Genomic DNA, 14,567 nt, shown 5'->3' on the forward strand with positions numbered 1-14,567 from the left:
ACACATCCTTTAACATTTCATCTGAGCCTCTGAGGAAAGCTTTTCTGGTTCAAGTCTCCCGGCATCCTGACTCATCAAACCAATCTCTTCTAAATCAAAACTGCCCCAAAGTACAATGTGATGATGAGATAGCTGTTTGGTGAGAATGTCCTGTGCACTGGGAAGCACCACATGCAGGCTCCTTGGGAAATGGCAGAGTTTAGCTAATTAACAACCTGCCTGGCTGCTCTTTCTCAGGAATCGTAATGTCTCCCTGCCAGCACTGGCTGTTAGTAATGGGTCTTGCACGTCAGTCCTCGTTCCTCCCAGTATGTGAAGGTGCTAACAGGACCAGCAACAAATAGCAATCCATTGGTTCAAACACAGAGGTGCAAAGTATACTTGCTGCTGGTGTACTTGTCCAGGGTCACAGGCAGTAGCATAAGAGTTCAGGAACCTTGAACAGCAGCCTGCAGCTCTCTCCCTTCCTCCATAGGTCACATCACCTCCAGCACTTGGGCCCTCCTGTCTGCTCCATCCCAGATAGTGGTCCACCTTCACCCTGGTCACCATGATCAGCATCCTTGGGTGTCCTTCTTGCCCCCTCCTCCCTCATTTTTACACTCACTCAAACACCAAACCTTAATTTTTCTCTCCTCACTGGATATTTCTTGAATCCACCTCCTTCTTGCTCCCTCTGTACCTCACTACCCTAATTTAGGCTTCCACATTTCTCTGCTTAGAGCCTGCAACACACCCCTTGCTGGCCAGCATGCCACCAGCCTTGGTCCCTCTTATCCATTTCTCACACAGTCACCAAAGCAACCTTTCAGTGTGTGCATCTAAACACTGCATTCTCCTGGGCACATCCTGTGTAAGCTCCTTACTTCCTCATGCTCGATACACATGGCCAGCTGGCTCTGCAACACCTTTAGGGGTCCTTCCCATGCAGGCTTAAGGCTCCAGCCACCTCACATTGCACATCCTTCTACCCACACTGCCTTTCATCCCAGGGTAACCCATTAGCCTGGACAAGTCTGGCCTGTTATCCTGGGCTCACATTTTATAGCCTTCAGGAAGATTATCTGGGTTAAGCTCCCCAGGACCTATAGACAGGAAACTGTGCAGTATTCTTTGATGCCTCCTTCTTTTGTGTCCACTTCTAAATGTGAGCTCCTCAAATTTTATTCTGTTCTGCAACCCAGATGCCTACCTCAGTGCCTGGGAAATGTGAAGGCTGCCTTGTCCCTGGCCTCAGGTTGGATCCATCCAATGGTGATGTCAAAAGGGCAGGGGAGTGAACACAGGCAAGGGAGGATGGGGAGGTTATTCCCTGGCACCTTTTGGGGAGAGAGCATTGGGCCGGGTATGTCCCTAGACCAGGGCTGTGTGACTCCCCAGGTGACTTCTTGACCTGAGTCCCAGGCGGCCACTCCTTCCCTGGAACCATTGGACTCACAGGGGTGACACTTCAGCTGCTACTAACTCTTGTAGCCCGGAACCATTGGACTCACAGGGGTGACACTTCAGCTGCTACTACCTCTTGTAGCCGTACTCACTCCTGCTTCAAAGGATCTCCACTTATGTGAATTATCTACGTGTAGAAATAACTTAATTGTGTGTTTTATGCCAATGTTAGATTTTCTTGATATGTAAATATGTCAATTAAAAGTTATCAAGGTAAAATGAAAACTTTCCAGTTTTAATGAGTTCAGTTGGTGCAGTTATAGTTCATCTTAATGCCTGGTTATTGGTAATGAGAACATCTTGGACATAAACCCACACAAAGCTCCATCCAGACACTGGGTAGGAAGGGTGAGGGACCATGAGGGCTCTCCTGTTAGTAATGGTCCTGATGATGAAGGACCCAAAGGCAAGCTGAGGGCATACACAAGCTAGCAACTATCCCCACCCCCACTCCCATGGGATAGGTGTGACATTCCTCAGGCACTTCTAGCTGCCCAAGAACAAAGGAAAGGGAAAAACCAATGGTTAACTGACGGAGATCACAATCATGCAGGACAGGAGTCTCCATCAGTTTACAAATGTCTTAGTAAATTACAAGAAAAAGGCAATCTTGGGAATCTCAGTCAGTCAAGCTCTGACTTTGGCTTGGGTCATGATCTTGTGGTGGTTCGTGGGTTTGAGCCCCACATCAGGCTCTATACTCAGAGCCTGGCGTCTGCTTCGGATTCTGTGTCTCCCCCTCTCTCTGTTCCCACCCTCCCCCCCAAAAAACTAAACATTTAAAAAATTGAAAAAAAAAAGAAAAGAAAAATGAAGAAAAGAAAAAGTCAAATTTATCAACAGCCTAATCTCTAGAAGCCTATAGATTCAGTTTCCTGGAGCCCCAGCATCACCCTCCCCTCCATAATGATGTTGGGGAACAAAGGCAAAAGGAAATGGTACATAGAATTAAATTTCCATGAGGCTCCTGGGTGACTCAGTCTGTTAAGCCTCCGACTTCAGCCCAGGTCATGATCTCAAGGATTGTGAGTTTGAGTCCTGTGTTGGGCTCTGTGCTGACAGCTCAGAGCCTGGAGCCTGTGTCTCCCTCTCTTTCTGCCCCTCCCTCACTTGCTCTCTCTCTCTCTCTCTCTCAAAAATAAACATTAAAAAAATTACACAAAAAAATTTCCTTATAATGTGCAGCCCATTGACAAATACTTGAGGCAGACAGAGTATAACATTTTTCCAGGAACTCCCTACTGTCTTAATGCTAATACTTTACTAGAGGGAAAAACAACCTTAGATTGACAACAGCTGGGCCTCTGGTATCTTTGGAGTCCTCTTTAGTATATGGAAGTCCTTTTGGAGGCTTCTCTTTTGCCTTTACTTCCTCTAACTCCATAGCATATAACCAGTCATTCTTCACAACCCCAGTGCAGCTCTTTCTGCCCATGGGTCCTGTGCCCATGCTTTAATAAAATCACCTTTTTATACCAAAGATGTCTTAAGAATTCTTTCTTGGCCTTCAACTCTGGATCCCCACCACTCCAAAACCACATCACTGATGTCTCCTATAGGGTGACAGTGGTAGTGGAGTGTGTCATCTACAAGGTGGGGATTCTACCCCTACAAGCACGCTCAGGCTCGCAATGGTAAGTTCCCAGCCCTATAAGGTCAAATAAGGCTCTGCACCATATAGGGAGGGAGCTCAGAGCTCACTCTGTGGAGGACTCTGGGATAAGAAACAGAACCTGGCTTTTTACAACCTGAAATGGAATTTTAGTCCAGACCAAACCAACCAACCTCTCTGCTTTATTCCTAAGGTAAGTGAAAATATTTGATTGACTGGTGGCCTCAGAAGTCACCCACCATATGCCATGAAGTTGGCTGAGCACATCTGAGCAGGGTGCCCAGAGCTGCTGGGGCATAGGGCCGCTGAGCTGATTCCCATTCCCATGGGCCTCTCTGAGCTGCAATGCCTCGGGGCAGGAAGAGGGCAGCCCAAGGGGTAGAGAACAATCAGGATTTGGTTAGTGCTTACAGGGATGTCTTAAACAGTGAGCATTAAAGTACACTGGAATAATGAAGCTCCTAACACTTTTTTTTTTAACAGCTTGAGATACATTTCACATACCATAAAATTCACTCATTTAAAGTGTATGTGGTTGAGTGTTTTGTTTGTTTTTTGTATATTCAGAGTTGTACAGCTATCACTATCATCTAATTTTAAAACATTTCCATCATCCTGAAAAGAAACCCCAGATCTATTGGCAGTCACTCTCCATGCCCCTTCCACTCCCAAATCATGGCAACCATTAATGCACTTTCTGTCTCTAAATGATGTGGGAAACAAATGCAAAAAGAAAATATAGATAATATTAAATTTCCTTATAACCTGTAGCCCAATGACAAATATTTGAGGCAGGTAGAGGATGACATTTCTCCAGGAACTCCCAAATGTCTTAATGTTAATGCTGTGCTAGAGGGAAAAACAACCTTAGCTAAACAACAGCTAGGCCTCCAGGATCCTCAGTCTTCTTTAGCATATGAAAATCCTTTTGGAAACATCCCCTGTCTTTATCTCCCCCAACTCCCAAATATATAATCAATTGCTCTTCACAACTCCAGCAAAGCTCTTTCTGCCCAAGGGTCCTATCCTCATGCTTTAATAAAACCACCTTTTTGCACTGAAGACATCTCAAAAATTCTTTCTTGGCAGTTGGCTCCAAACCCCAACACTTTCCACATCATAAACACATTCCTATTGGAGGCATTTCATACCAGCAGAATCACACACCAAGGCTAACACCTCTCTTATGAAGTGTTCTAATTCACCTCATGCTTCACCCAGATTCTTTCTCTCCATTCTCATGTCAGCCATTGTTATCTCCAGCATTAGGAGGAAGCCACGTTCTGAAATGTGGAATAACTTGCTCAGTCAGTGGGCAAAGCTGGAATTCAAACTTGGTTCTTCTTGCTGTAAATCCAAGCTTAGGTCTCCAAGTGCAAATAGCTAAAGTTTTAGTTCAGATTGGATGGTCCAAATATGAGTGAAACCTGCTGGTATAAATGGTGGCTAGGCTTGGCCTGATCTCACGGCCGGAGTGAGGCTACAGGGCAGCAGCTGAGTCAAGACTGAAGGAAGGTCACCCTCAGCAGATAATGAAAGCTACCAAACCAGCAGACTAAGGAACTGGCTGCTGATCGGCTCCATGGGCCTAAACCGCAGATTTACCACCCAAGCTAGTCCCACCCCTGAGCATAAGGACCAATATGGGAACTGAGGTCTCCCTTTTCTCTGCCCCAAACAGGACACAGTGGTGTGAACAGGCCCCTTCCCTGATGCTCACCTTACCTGTCCTCCTCTCCCCTCACTCTTCCTGAAGCACTTCACCCTGACTGTGTAAGGGCTGCTCATGCTATTTGAACCACAGTCACCAGAGGAAAAAAACTTTTAACTCAGGGTCATCTGTGTCCTACGTCCAGAGGGTGTTGGTCTGCTGAGAGAGAGGCTAGCCACATCCTGACCTTTCTGTAGCCAATCCAAAATGCCTGCCTTGGTGGAAATAGCAAATCATAATTAAACAGCAGTCTAGTATGCAGAGGCCTGAATGTGCAGCACCTAGACTACTGGGATTTGTGTCCAGACTCAGAGGCGAGCCTCAGTGCAGGACAATTTGTTGGAAAAAGTAAGGAGAAAGCATGGCAAAACTAGAGAGTAGAGCAGGGAAAGATTCATGCAGCAGGGAGTTGCCCTTCTTGCATTACTTTCTCAGGAGATGTGCCAGCGAGGGCCCTTGCATTAGGAATATTTGCTGTAGGCATCAGCCAGAGAGGCCGAGTAAGCCTGGCTGGCCGTGGGGCAGAATGATGTCCACCTAAGTGGCCATCTTCTAAAGAAAGAAGTGTTTGGGGGTGCCGAGTCAGCTAAGGGCAGGGTGTGGAGGCCATGCAGTGCTGGAGGTGAGTTAGGAGCTGCGTGATGTTACCCCTCATTGATCACCAACTCCCCACACTTGAAAGTTACCATGCCCCCATGTATATCTCCACCAGCCTGGCTTTTTGTTATCTTCTCTTTTCCTACTAAGAGTCCATCCCTTTTCTTTGAAGCTTTCAGCTCTAGCCCTGTTCTTGCTTTTTAAGCCACATTTCTAGAAAGAGTGGTGGAAAAATATAATTCCTCTTCTACCTCCTGCAATCTGGACTCTGCCCCTCTGGGTCTATACTCCAATGGTGTAGCCCTCCCATTTCTTAGGCTGCCTGTGGAGTCTAGAATGCAGATTTTCTCCTGAGTGTCCCTGCTATGCCTCCACCATTGTACCATCCTTGGAACTACATCCCTATCACACCCAAGGACACCTGCTCCTACCTGTGGGGTTATTCTGTATTTATTCCTTTACTTTTTTCCCTAGCCTTCTGTCCATGTTCCTGGGCCTCTTCTCTGAGTTCATACATGACTTGTAGGTAGAGGGTCTTCAAACCTGACCTTTAGCTCCTACTCCCCTGAAGTCCTGGCCCACTTTTTTTTTCTATCAAAAAATGTCACTGCACCTTATGCACTTGCCGGCCCCTCAAACTCAGGAAATCTCAAAACCCCATTTTCCTTTCTTCTATGGCTTCTCCTAATAAACACACTGAAGACAAATCTCTCTCTCCTGGACACATTTGTGTTTTTGCCTAAATCTCTCTTCTGACTCTTTTATCTCCCTGCTCTAAAGTGTCATCTATAATGGTAATATTAACAACAGCAGCAACAACCACAATAGTTGCAAGTATTTATTAAGCACACTTCTGAAAGATTTGTGTGTATTAGGTTGACTAAAACTTTGCACCAAGGACTTGAGGGGATTCCTGTGATCTTCCCCATTATACGACAAATAAAGTTAAGCAGATTGCCCAAGGTTATCTAGCTAGAAAGTGTGGGCTCCAGAGCCTGCCGGCATCAACACTAAGCTGGACTTGTTTAATAGCCCTATGACAGGAGTGCCTGGGTGGTTCAGCCGGTTAAGTGTCTGACTCTTGGTTTCAGCTCAGGTAGTGATCTTGTAGTTCATGGGATCTAGGCCCATATTGGGCTCTGCGTTGACAGTGCAGAGCCTGCTTGGGATTCTCTCTCTTTCTCTCTGTCCCTTCCCCACTCATGCTGTCTCTCAAAATAAAAGTGTTTTTTTTCGTGTGTTTTTTTGTTTGTTTGTTTTTTAAGCCCTACGACAGAGGTAGTTCCTGGAGGGCAAGACTAAGAGCTGCAGACCTAGGGTTGAATCCATTTCAGTGTTAATCCAACTCAAGCGCAGGCAACAAAAGTATGAACAGTCATGAGAGCACAGGAGCACTGCATCTTTCAGGGGTGTTGGAGGAATCCCACAGTAGAGAAGACAGACTACAAGACGGTCTTTGGTGAAGGATGCCTACTCTTCTTCCTTGGTAGAGTTGGCTCCCCAAAATTACCCATGAACAAGAAGATACATAGAATAGTCTCCCTAGAGGATGTCCTAACACCCTTCAAAATGGTTATTTTAGGGTCTTTGGAAACCCAGCATCTGCTCCATTCAGCTGATGTGGTCCTGGAAATTCACAGTAGTGCTAAGAATAGTGCCATATATGAAGTCCTGGGGACAACAGGTTAAAGGGCCTCTGGCCACAGAGGCTGGAAAAATCCATGGCAGACCAGTTATATGTGAGTAGTTGAGTATTCTCCCCCTAACTTTTACATACTGCATGTTAACATTTTTCTTAACTTTTATCCTCTTTTAGTTGGTTCCTTTAAGGGATGATCTAACATTTTCCAAGTTCTGATCTTTAGGCATGGATCAGCAATTTCAGTGGGTGACTAGGCCATCTCTTGGCAGCACACACATTTCATTCACCCCTTACTACTTAACACTTTTCATTCAATGATCACCTTGCAGCATGACAGAAAGTCTCCTGAGTGGTGGGCAGAGGCAACAATGCTGGATATGCCAGTGAACACAAAGATTCAAATATACACTGAAAGGTCATGGAAAGGAAGCTCACTTCCATAAAAGAGAGCACCTGCCTCACCCCCACATGTCTGTGGGGGGCCACTCTGTGCCTGGACCACCAAGCAGTGGGCCGACTGGTCACCTCACATCTCAAGCAGGAAAACTGGCAGAGAAAAGGCCCCAAGTTCATCACACAAGAGGTCTAAGCCTAAGAGTGCAGACTAAGGTCCACAAGGTCAAACATGAAGTCCTCAGGATCTTGCCCACACATCTCATTTATTCTCTGTGAGGCTGCCCCCACCTGCTCTGGCACCCAACTCAGCAACTCCATGCTGACACTCCCTTTTCTCTCCCATTTTATTTTTCCCCAAGCCAACCAACTACACACACAGACACACACACACACACACAGACACACACACACACACACACAATTATTATTATTAAAGTTTCTAAATGAACATGAAAGTAGAGAGACTAGCATATACTTCCCATGTACCCATAGCTCAACTTCAGCAAGCACCCAACACATTTATCCACCTTTTTGCCTTTCCATTTTGGAGCAAGGGACAGAACTATTTGACACAATATATACTATACTTATGTTTTTTTTTATGGTCTTTTCCCCTAACTAGAATGAAATAAACATGAAGGCAGTTCACAGCATTCCTCTCAGAGTCTTCAACAGGGTCTATCACGCAGCAGATGCTCAAAAAATACTTGGATCAATGACTGAGTACCTAAATGAATGAATGAATGAGCTTCTACCCAGGCTCCTCTTATGTGGCCCCTGTGCTTCCATTTAATGGGGTCATGTGTAGTCAACCATACTTCCCTTGTTCCCCTCACCTTTCCAGGGCCAACTAGAGGAAGGAAAAGCAGAAACTACTCATCACAGGCAATGTGGCTAAGTTTCTACTGCTGACAAGATCTTGTAAACAAGTCCCATAAGCAACCAAAGAGGCTCAAGTATGGGCAACATTCCCAAAAGACTACAAAGGTGGTAAAGAATATTAAATACATATTCTAGAACTGTATGCATATACAGATACATATACACACACACACGTACACACACACACACACACACACGTGTGTGTGTGTGTGTGTACGTGTGTGTATGTGTTATGTTTGTCAAACAGAAGAAAAAGCTCAGGCATATATACAATACTCACATGCAACCACGAAACCTAGTCAGGTCGTTGTTTGGCTTCTCACACTCGATTACACTGGTGAACGTCAAAGGATTGAATTCGGAGACCTAAAATAACAGCATGCATATATTAGAGAAATAGCTTAGACCATTCCATTCTAAAAGGCACTTGCTCTTCTGTATAACATCTATGTAGGGCAGGGAAATTTCATGGAAGGAGTCTGCCCAGTAACCTCTTCAGAATGCCAATACACACACAGCACTTAGCTCATGTTTTCTCATTTTTATACTGAATGATAACCAATCATTGTAGAACTAACAGCAATTAGTAGAACAGTACTGGTAAGTGAGCTGAAAGGATTACTGCTCCAATGAAAATAAGAGAACATGAGAAAACAGCAAAGGAAGCCACTAATGATTGAAAGGGATGAATGAGTTTTTTGAAACAGACCAGCACCTTTCAACTTCCAATATAGATTTAGAGAAGCAAATTCCATCTGGAAAATAGGAACTTATAATAAAAGGAGAGTTCCTCAATGTGCACTAAAAATTTTGCACAAATACTTAATGAAAAACATCTAAATATCCAATATGTGGGGCGCCTGGGTGGCTCAGTTGGTTGGGTGTCAGACTTCGGCTCAGGTCATGATGTCACAGTTCATGAGTTCGAGACCCTTACGTAAGGCTCTGTGCTGACAGTTCTGAGCCTGGAGCCTGCTTTGGATTCCGTGTCTCCCTCTTTCTCTGCCCCTCCCCCACTTGTGCTCTGTCTCTGTCTCTCTCAAAAATAAACATTAAAAAAATTAAATAACCAATGTGTAAACCCACAATTTCTTTATTATTCCGCTTGATGAAAAAACAACAGCTCACCATAAAGTCTCTCATTGGTAGTTTTGCCACTGATAGATGCAGCAGTGCCATAAACCATACAAACAAATGAGGACAGGAATGTGGGAAGGAAATGGGGAGAAAGGAGGGAAATGCAGGGAATAAGTCTTTTGGATAAGTGACGATAGTTAATGGATTTTTTTAAAAATCAGCTCATTGCTCAGGCTTGTCATTCTCTTTTCTCTACCAAGTGTCACAACATGGTAAAAAAATTCACTCTTTGCTCACACAAGTAAATCATCACACAAAAAGTGCAAGTGGTTAAAAATCACAGCAATCACAAATACTGTTAACACCACCCCACGTGATTATTACTCTACCACAACAACATAGTTTCCGACACAGAATACAGCTGTAACAGTAATTACTCAAACATCAGTTCTTACTGTTTTCCAGTGCATCGTGTACATTAAACAGAGAATTCACTAGATAACAGTAGCTTAATTCAATAGATGAAATTAAAATGCCATTTAAAAGGCTCTTCTTGAAGTTTAATTAGCCATCAGCTCTGCTCTTCTTGGACTGAAATGGCCTCTGGCTCTATTTCCAGAGTGAGGCTATGTTTCAAGCTGCCTTGTGTTCATTTAAAGCCATGCAAAGTATCTTGAAGCCAGTTGGTTGCCTTTTCCAGGGCAGACATCTGCAGATACAGCATCCAGGATAGCCATGAAGGGACTCAGTTCCACAGCACACAGGATTATTCTTGGCAGACAAGGAGGGTGCACTTAAAATACACTGTCTCTGTTTGTTATTCTTTCTCTCTATGAAAATGTAATGTGAATGGCTCAGAAACGGTAGGACATTTTGTCTCTGGACTTCAGCGCTGCATTCATAATGTTCTATCAATAACCATGTGCCTTGAGGAATGTGCACGTCCAAGGCACAAGCTGCCTGGCTTCATCCACTTCGTCTGGAATTCGGGAGAATTCTGAGGATTTTTAGAACCAGAAGGATCTTCAGAGACTGTTATAATTGAATTGTATAACCACCACACTCCCCTGCCCCACACCCCAGAATTCATATGTTGAGGTCTTAACCCCCCGGAACCTCTGAATGTGATCATGTTTGACACAGGATCTTTAAAGAGATAATTAAGTTAAAATGAGGTCATTAGGGGGAGCCCTAATACAATCTGACTGGTATCCTTATAAGAGGAAATTTGGACACATACAGCAAAGGACAATTATATAAAGATAAAGGGAAGAGATGGCCATCCACAAGCCATGGAGGGGGTGTTCAGAAGAAACCAGCCCTGTGGACTCATTGATCCTAGACTTCCAGCTTCCAGAACTGTGAGAAAGTGAATTTCTGTGGTATAAGCCACTTAGTCTGTGGTATTTTGTTATGGCAGCCCTAGCAAACTAATACAGAGACCATCTTTTGGTTTCTCATTTAAAAAGTGTTTCACATCCAGAGCACACCTTTCAGATGGGAAAATTCTACTTACATTGATTGTTTCTACGTAAATTGGCAATGTAATAATACCCCATTTAAGAAATATATTTATTTTTCTCTCCATCCACTCATCTATCTGTTTGCTTCATTCCAAACTGGCTTCAAGGTCACACCATAGTCACCATCAGCCAAATTTCTGTCAACCCCGTCCCCTGAAGCATGGACAGACTTAGAGGGCCCCAATACACCCTTCCATCCTGAACATGCTAACTCCATTTTTTTTTAAAGCAGATACACAGTTGGGGAAGATGAAAAAAATCTGAAAGTGGATGGTAATAAAGGTTAGTAAATAAAATTAATGCCACAGAACTGTACACTTAAAAACAGTTAAATGGTAAATTGTGTATAATATATATTTTTACCATGACAAAAAAAGTTTTTAATTTTTTTTTTAACATTTATTTATTTTTGAGACAGGAAGAGACAGCTCATGAATGGGGGAGGGTCAGAGAGAGGGAGACACAGAATCTGAAACAGGCTCCAGGCTCTGAGCTGTCAGCACAGAGCTCGATGTGGGGCTCGAACTCACGGACCGTGAGATCATGACCTGAGCCGAAGTCGGCCGCTTAACCGACTGAGCCACCCAGGCGACCCAAAAAAAGTTTTTAAAAAAGTATATATAAACTGAGAACTGACAGTGAAGAAATGACTTCATCATCAAGTAGAACATAGCCCAGAAACCCAGGGATTTCAATACAAATATAGAAAACATGCATAAGTAATTATTGAGAGCACCACTGTACTATATCACCTGAATCATTGCCACCAATTATAATTTTTTGATAGCTTGTTAAATGCCAGGCCTTGTGCTAAGTGCTATTCACCACCATTCATGACAACACTATGAGGTTGCTTTTCATGCTACCTTTAATTTAGGTTGGTTAAAGACCATGCCCCAGGTCATGCCCAAGGTCAAGAGGTCTTTGAGTAACTGACAGCAGTTCCTCAGCCTCTCAGACATCCAGCTCAGCCGCTGACATCTTGCTGAGACTATCTTGCTTTAACAGGAAAAGATTACATTATGTTTAATAAGCCAAAATGTATACAATTAATTCTACAGAAAATTTCAGGGGCACCTGGGTGGATCAGGTGGTTAAGCGCTTGACTTCTGCTCAGGTCATGATCTCATGGTTTGTGAGTTTGAGCTCCGCACTGGGCTCTGTGCTGACAGTGCAGAGCTGGCTTGGGATCCTCTGCCTCCCCCTCCCCTCTGTCCCTCTCCCGACTCATGCACGTGCTTTCTCACTCTCAAAAATAAACATTAAATTTTTTTTTAATTCTACAGAAAATTTCAAAAATTTAAATATGTCTCTAAGTTTTAATGTTTTTAAAAACATGCTTCAATTAAATATATCCTGGTCTGTCGATGTCCGCCCCCTTCTCATCAGCAACGCCTGTGGATGTAGAGTTAGCAGAGTTTACCCAAAAATCAGATCTGGGATTTAGTCCTAGTTCTTCATCTTAAAAAATGTGAGATTTTTACCAAGTGAATAGAGGGCATTTGGACTTGGATCTCTGAAGTCTCTGGAGCCATATAAATGCACAATTCTACAGAATGCACAGGTGATTCTAATTCACCCTTATGCTTGTGACAGGCTCAGTACTGGGAGGTGCTGCAGATGCATTGTTACCTAGGAGATGCTCTCACACTGGGCAGCCCTCAAACTGAAGCTGCTGGCCCTCTATAGCACCACCACAGCACGCCAAGTATCTTGGGCCAAGTGTAGTTGATGACAACACCCACTGCAGAGCAGACGTGTCCAAACAAGTACTACACTCATACTTTCTGTTGCTATACTCCAAATATCTCTGCAGCTTCTCTGGACAAAGTGATTTGATCTTATGAAAAGGAAGAGACAGGGCAGTAACACAGGAGAGCTCTGTCCTTGAACTTGCATTTTTGTTAGATACTGCAGCAGCCAAGAGCCTTATGAGCCAAGCCACTCCAGCAGATGGTCCCTCCTTCAGACACCCAGCACCTACCTCCCCCTCAGAGGCACCCCCTCCAGGTAGAACAGGTATCTATGCAGGTACTGTGTCCCCGATCCAACCACATGGAAGAGACACGATGTCTAACTTAGCAGTGCCCAGACTGTTCACTGAGTGAATGCCTGATTCACAGGGAAGATTCTGCTACCATTCTTGTATTTCACATTTGTGTTAAGTGAATTACTAATAACTATTTAGTAAAAGCCAAAGGACACTTCCTCTATCCTAAAACAAAAGCCATAATGTCTAAAAGGACATCTGTAATCCATTAAAGTAGACACCATTATTTTTTATCTTAAGAGAAGTGAAATGAACCAGTTTATACTGTTTTGAAAATGAGATAAGCTTATGTTTCCAAAGGCCCCACTAGCTCTCCACATAGAGATTTCAGAGTAAGGCTGTGTCTTGGTCTCTGGAGGACAAGGTCACAGCGAAGCCTGGTAAGAGAATGCACAGAGCCCAGAAATGACCAACAAGACAGAGAAAACACACATGGCTCCTTCTGTCCTCTGCATCTGGGACCCTGTCCAGAAAATGCCCTTTGTGTCACATGTCAGGATGCCTCCAGTCACAAGGGACTTGGGGTTTCCCCTCTTCCTCCAGCCTCAATATCACCACCCCACATCAGCCTTCAAAGGCTGATCACCCTACACCAGCTGCTGCCTTACAGGATGAAATCCACATCCTAATGCAGTGACCAGACTCTGCTCCAGGTCAGCTGCTGCCCCTCCCAACTCCTATTCCTGTCACTTGGGATGTTCTGGAGAGGCCCAGACCCTTCTGCATGGCTTCCCTTGCCCTCCCACACTACTCTACCTAGCTAACTGCCTCCTGCATTTCAAGATGTGACAGCCCACTACCTTAGGTAGGATAGGCAGGTGCCACTGCTTTGAGCTTGAATGGGCTCCAGGGACATGTGCCTGGATGAAGCTGGCTTCATCCATGCTTTACTAGACCTCAGGTTCCCTGAGGACAGGAGCTCTATTCCCTTGAGGCCAAGACAGAGCCTGGTGCACACATGGTCCAGGGGTGACAGGTGTTTATTCTGCAAGGATCTCATGTACCACAAGCTTCCAAATAGACTTAGAGCTCCATGCTAGGCTCTTGGGTCCTAGAACCTCTGCCTACCAGGTGCTCCTCACCTGATGCTGAGGCAAATAGGACTATCAACGGGGCTGACTGTGGGGTTTCTCTGTGTTTCAGAAGCATAGTCCCTCTTTGGTGCAAGTGCATTTCACTTAGTAGCAATATAAAAGAATTTTGTCAGTCTCTATCTGCTTATTTATTAACAAAGGGTGAACAATATCTGAATTTAGGCAAAGCATTTTAACATAAATTAATGGAATAATCACTCCAACTCTTTTGTTTTGCATTTTTTAAGTTTATTTATTTATTTTGTGAGAAAGCGAGAGTCGGGGAGGGGCAGAGAGAGTGGGGAAGAGAGAGAATCCCAAGCAAGCCCTACGCTGTCAATGCAGAGCCCGAGGTAGGGCTCAATCCCATGAACCATGAGATCATGACCTGAGCTGAAATTGAGAGTCAGATACTCAACCAACTGAGCCACCCAGGTGCCTCTGTTTTGCATTTTTAATCCAATTTGTATTTACCATATGACTTTTAGTGCTGTGGGAATTCAAAGGGCAAATAGACCAATACTGCATGAGCAAATGAACAAATAAATGAAAATTTAC

The 14,567-nt window shown here is 44.2% G+C and overlaps 1 protein-coding gene across 4 annotated transcripts in view; it reads right to left on the reverse strand.

Moving 5' to 3' along the window:
* Positions 1 to 14,567, reverse strand: part of ATP10A (ATPase phospholipid transporting 10A (putative)) — a 194,489-nt gene that overhangs the window by 46,488 nt on the left and 133,434 nt on the right. For all 4 annotated transcript variants that reach the window (XM_023255028.2, XM_045058954.1, XM_045058955.1 and 1 more), the window contains one exon: positions 8,567 to 8,652. In XM_023255028.2, coding sequence (XP_023110796.2) covers positions 8,567 to 8,652 — 86 coding nt within the window. The remainder of the gene's footprint in view (positions 1 to 8,566; positions 8,653 to 14,567) is intronic.

The sequence above is a fragment of the Felis catus genome, chromosome B3 (assembly GCF_018350175.1).
Source record: "Felis catus isolate Fca126 chromosome B3, F.catus_Fca126_mat1.0, whole genome shotgun sequence".
Taxonomy (NCBI): domain Eukaryota; kingdom Metazoa; phylum Chordata; class Mammalia; order Carnivora; family Felidae; genus Felis; species Felis catus.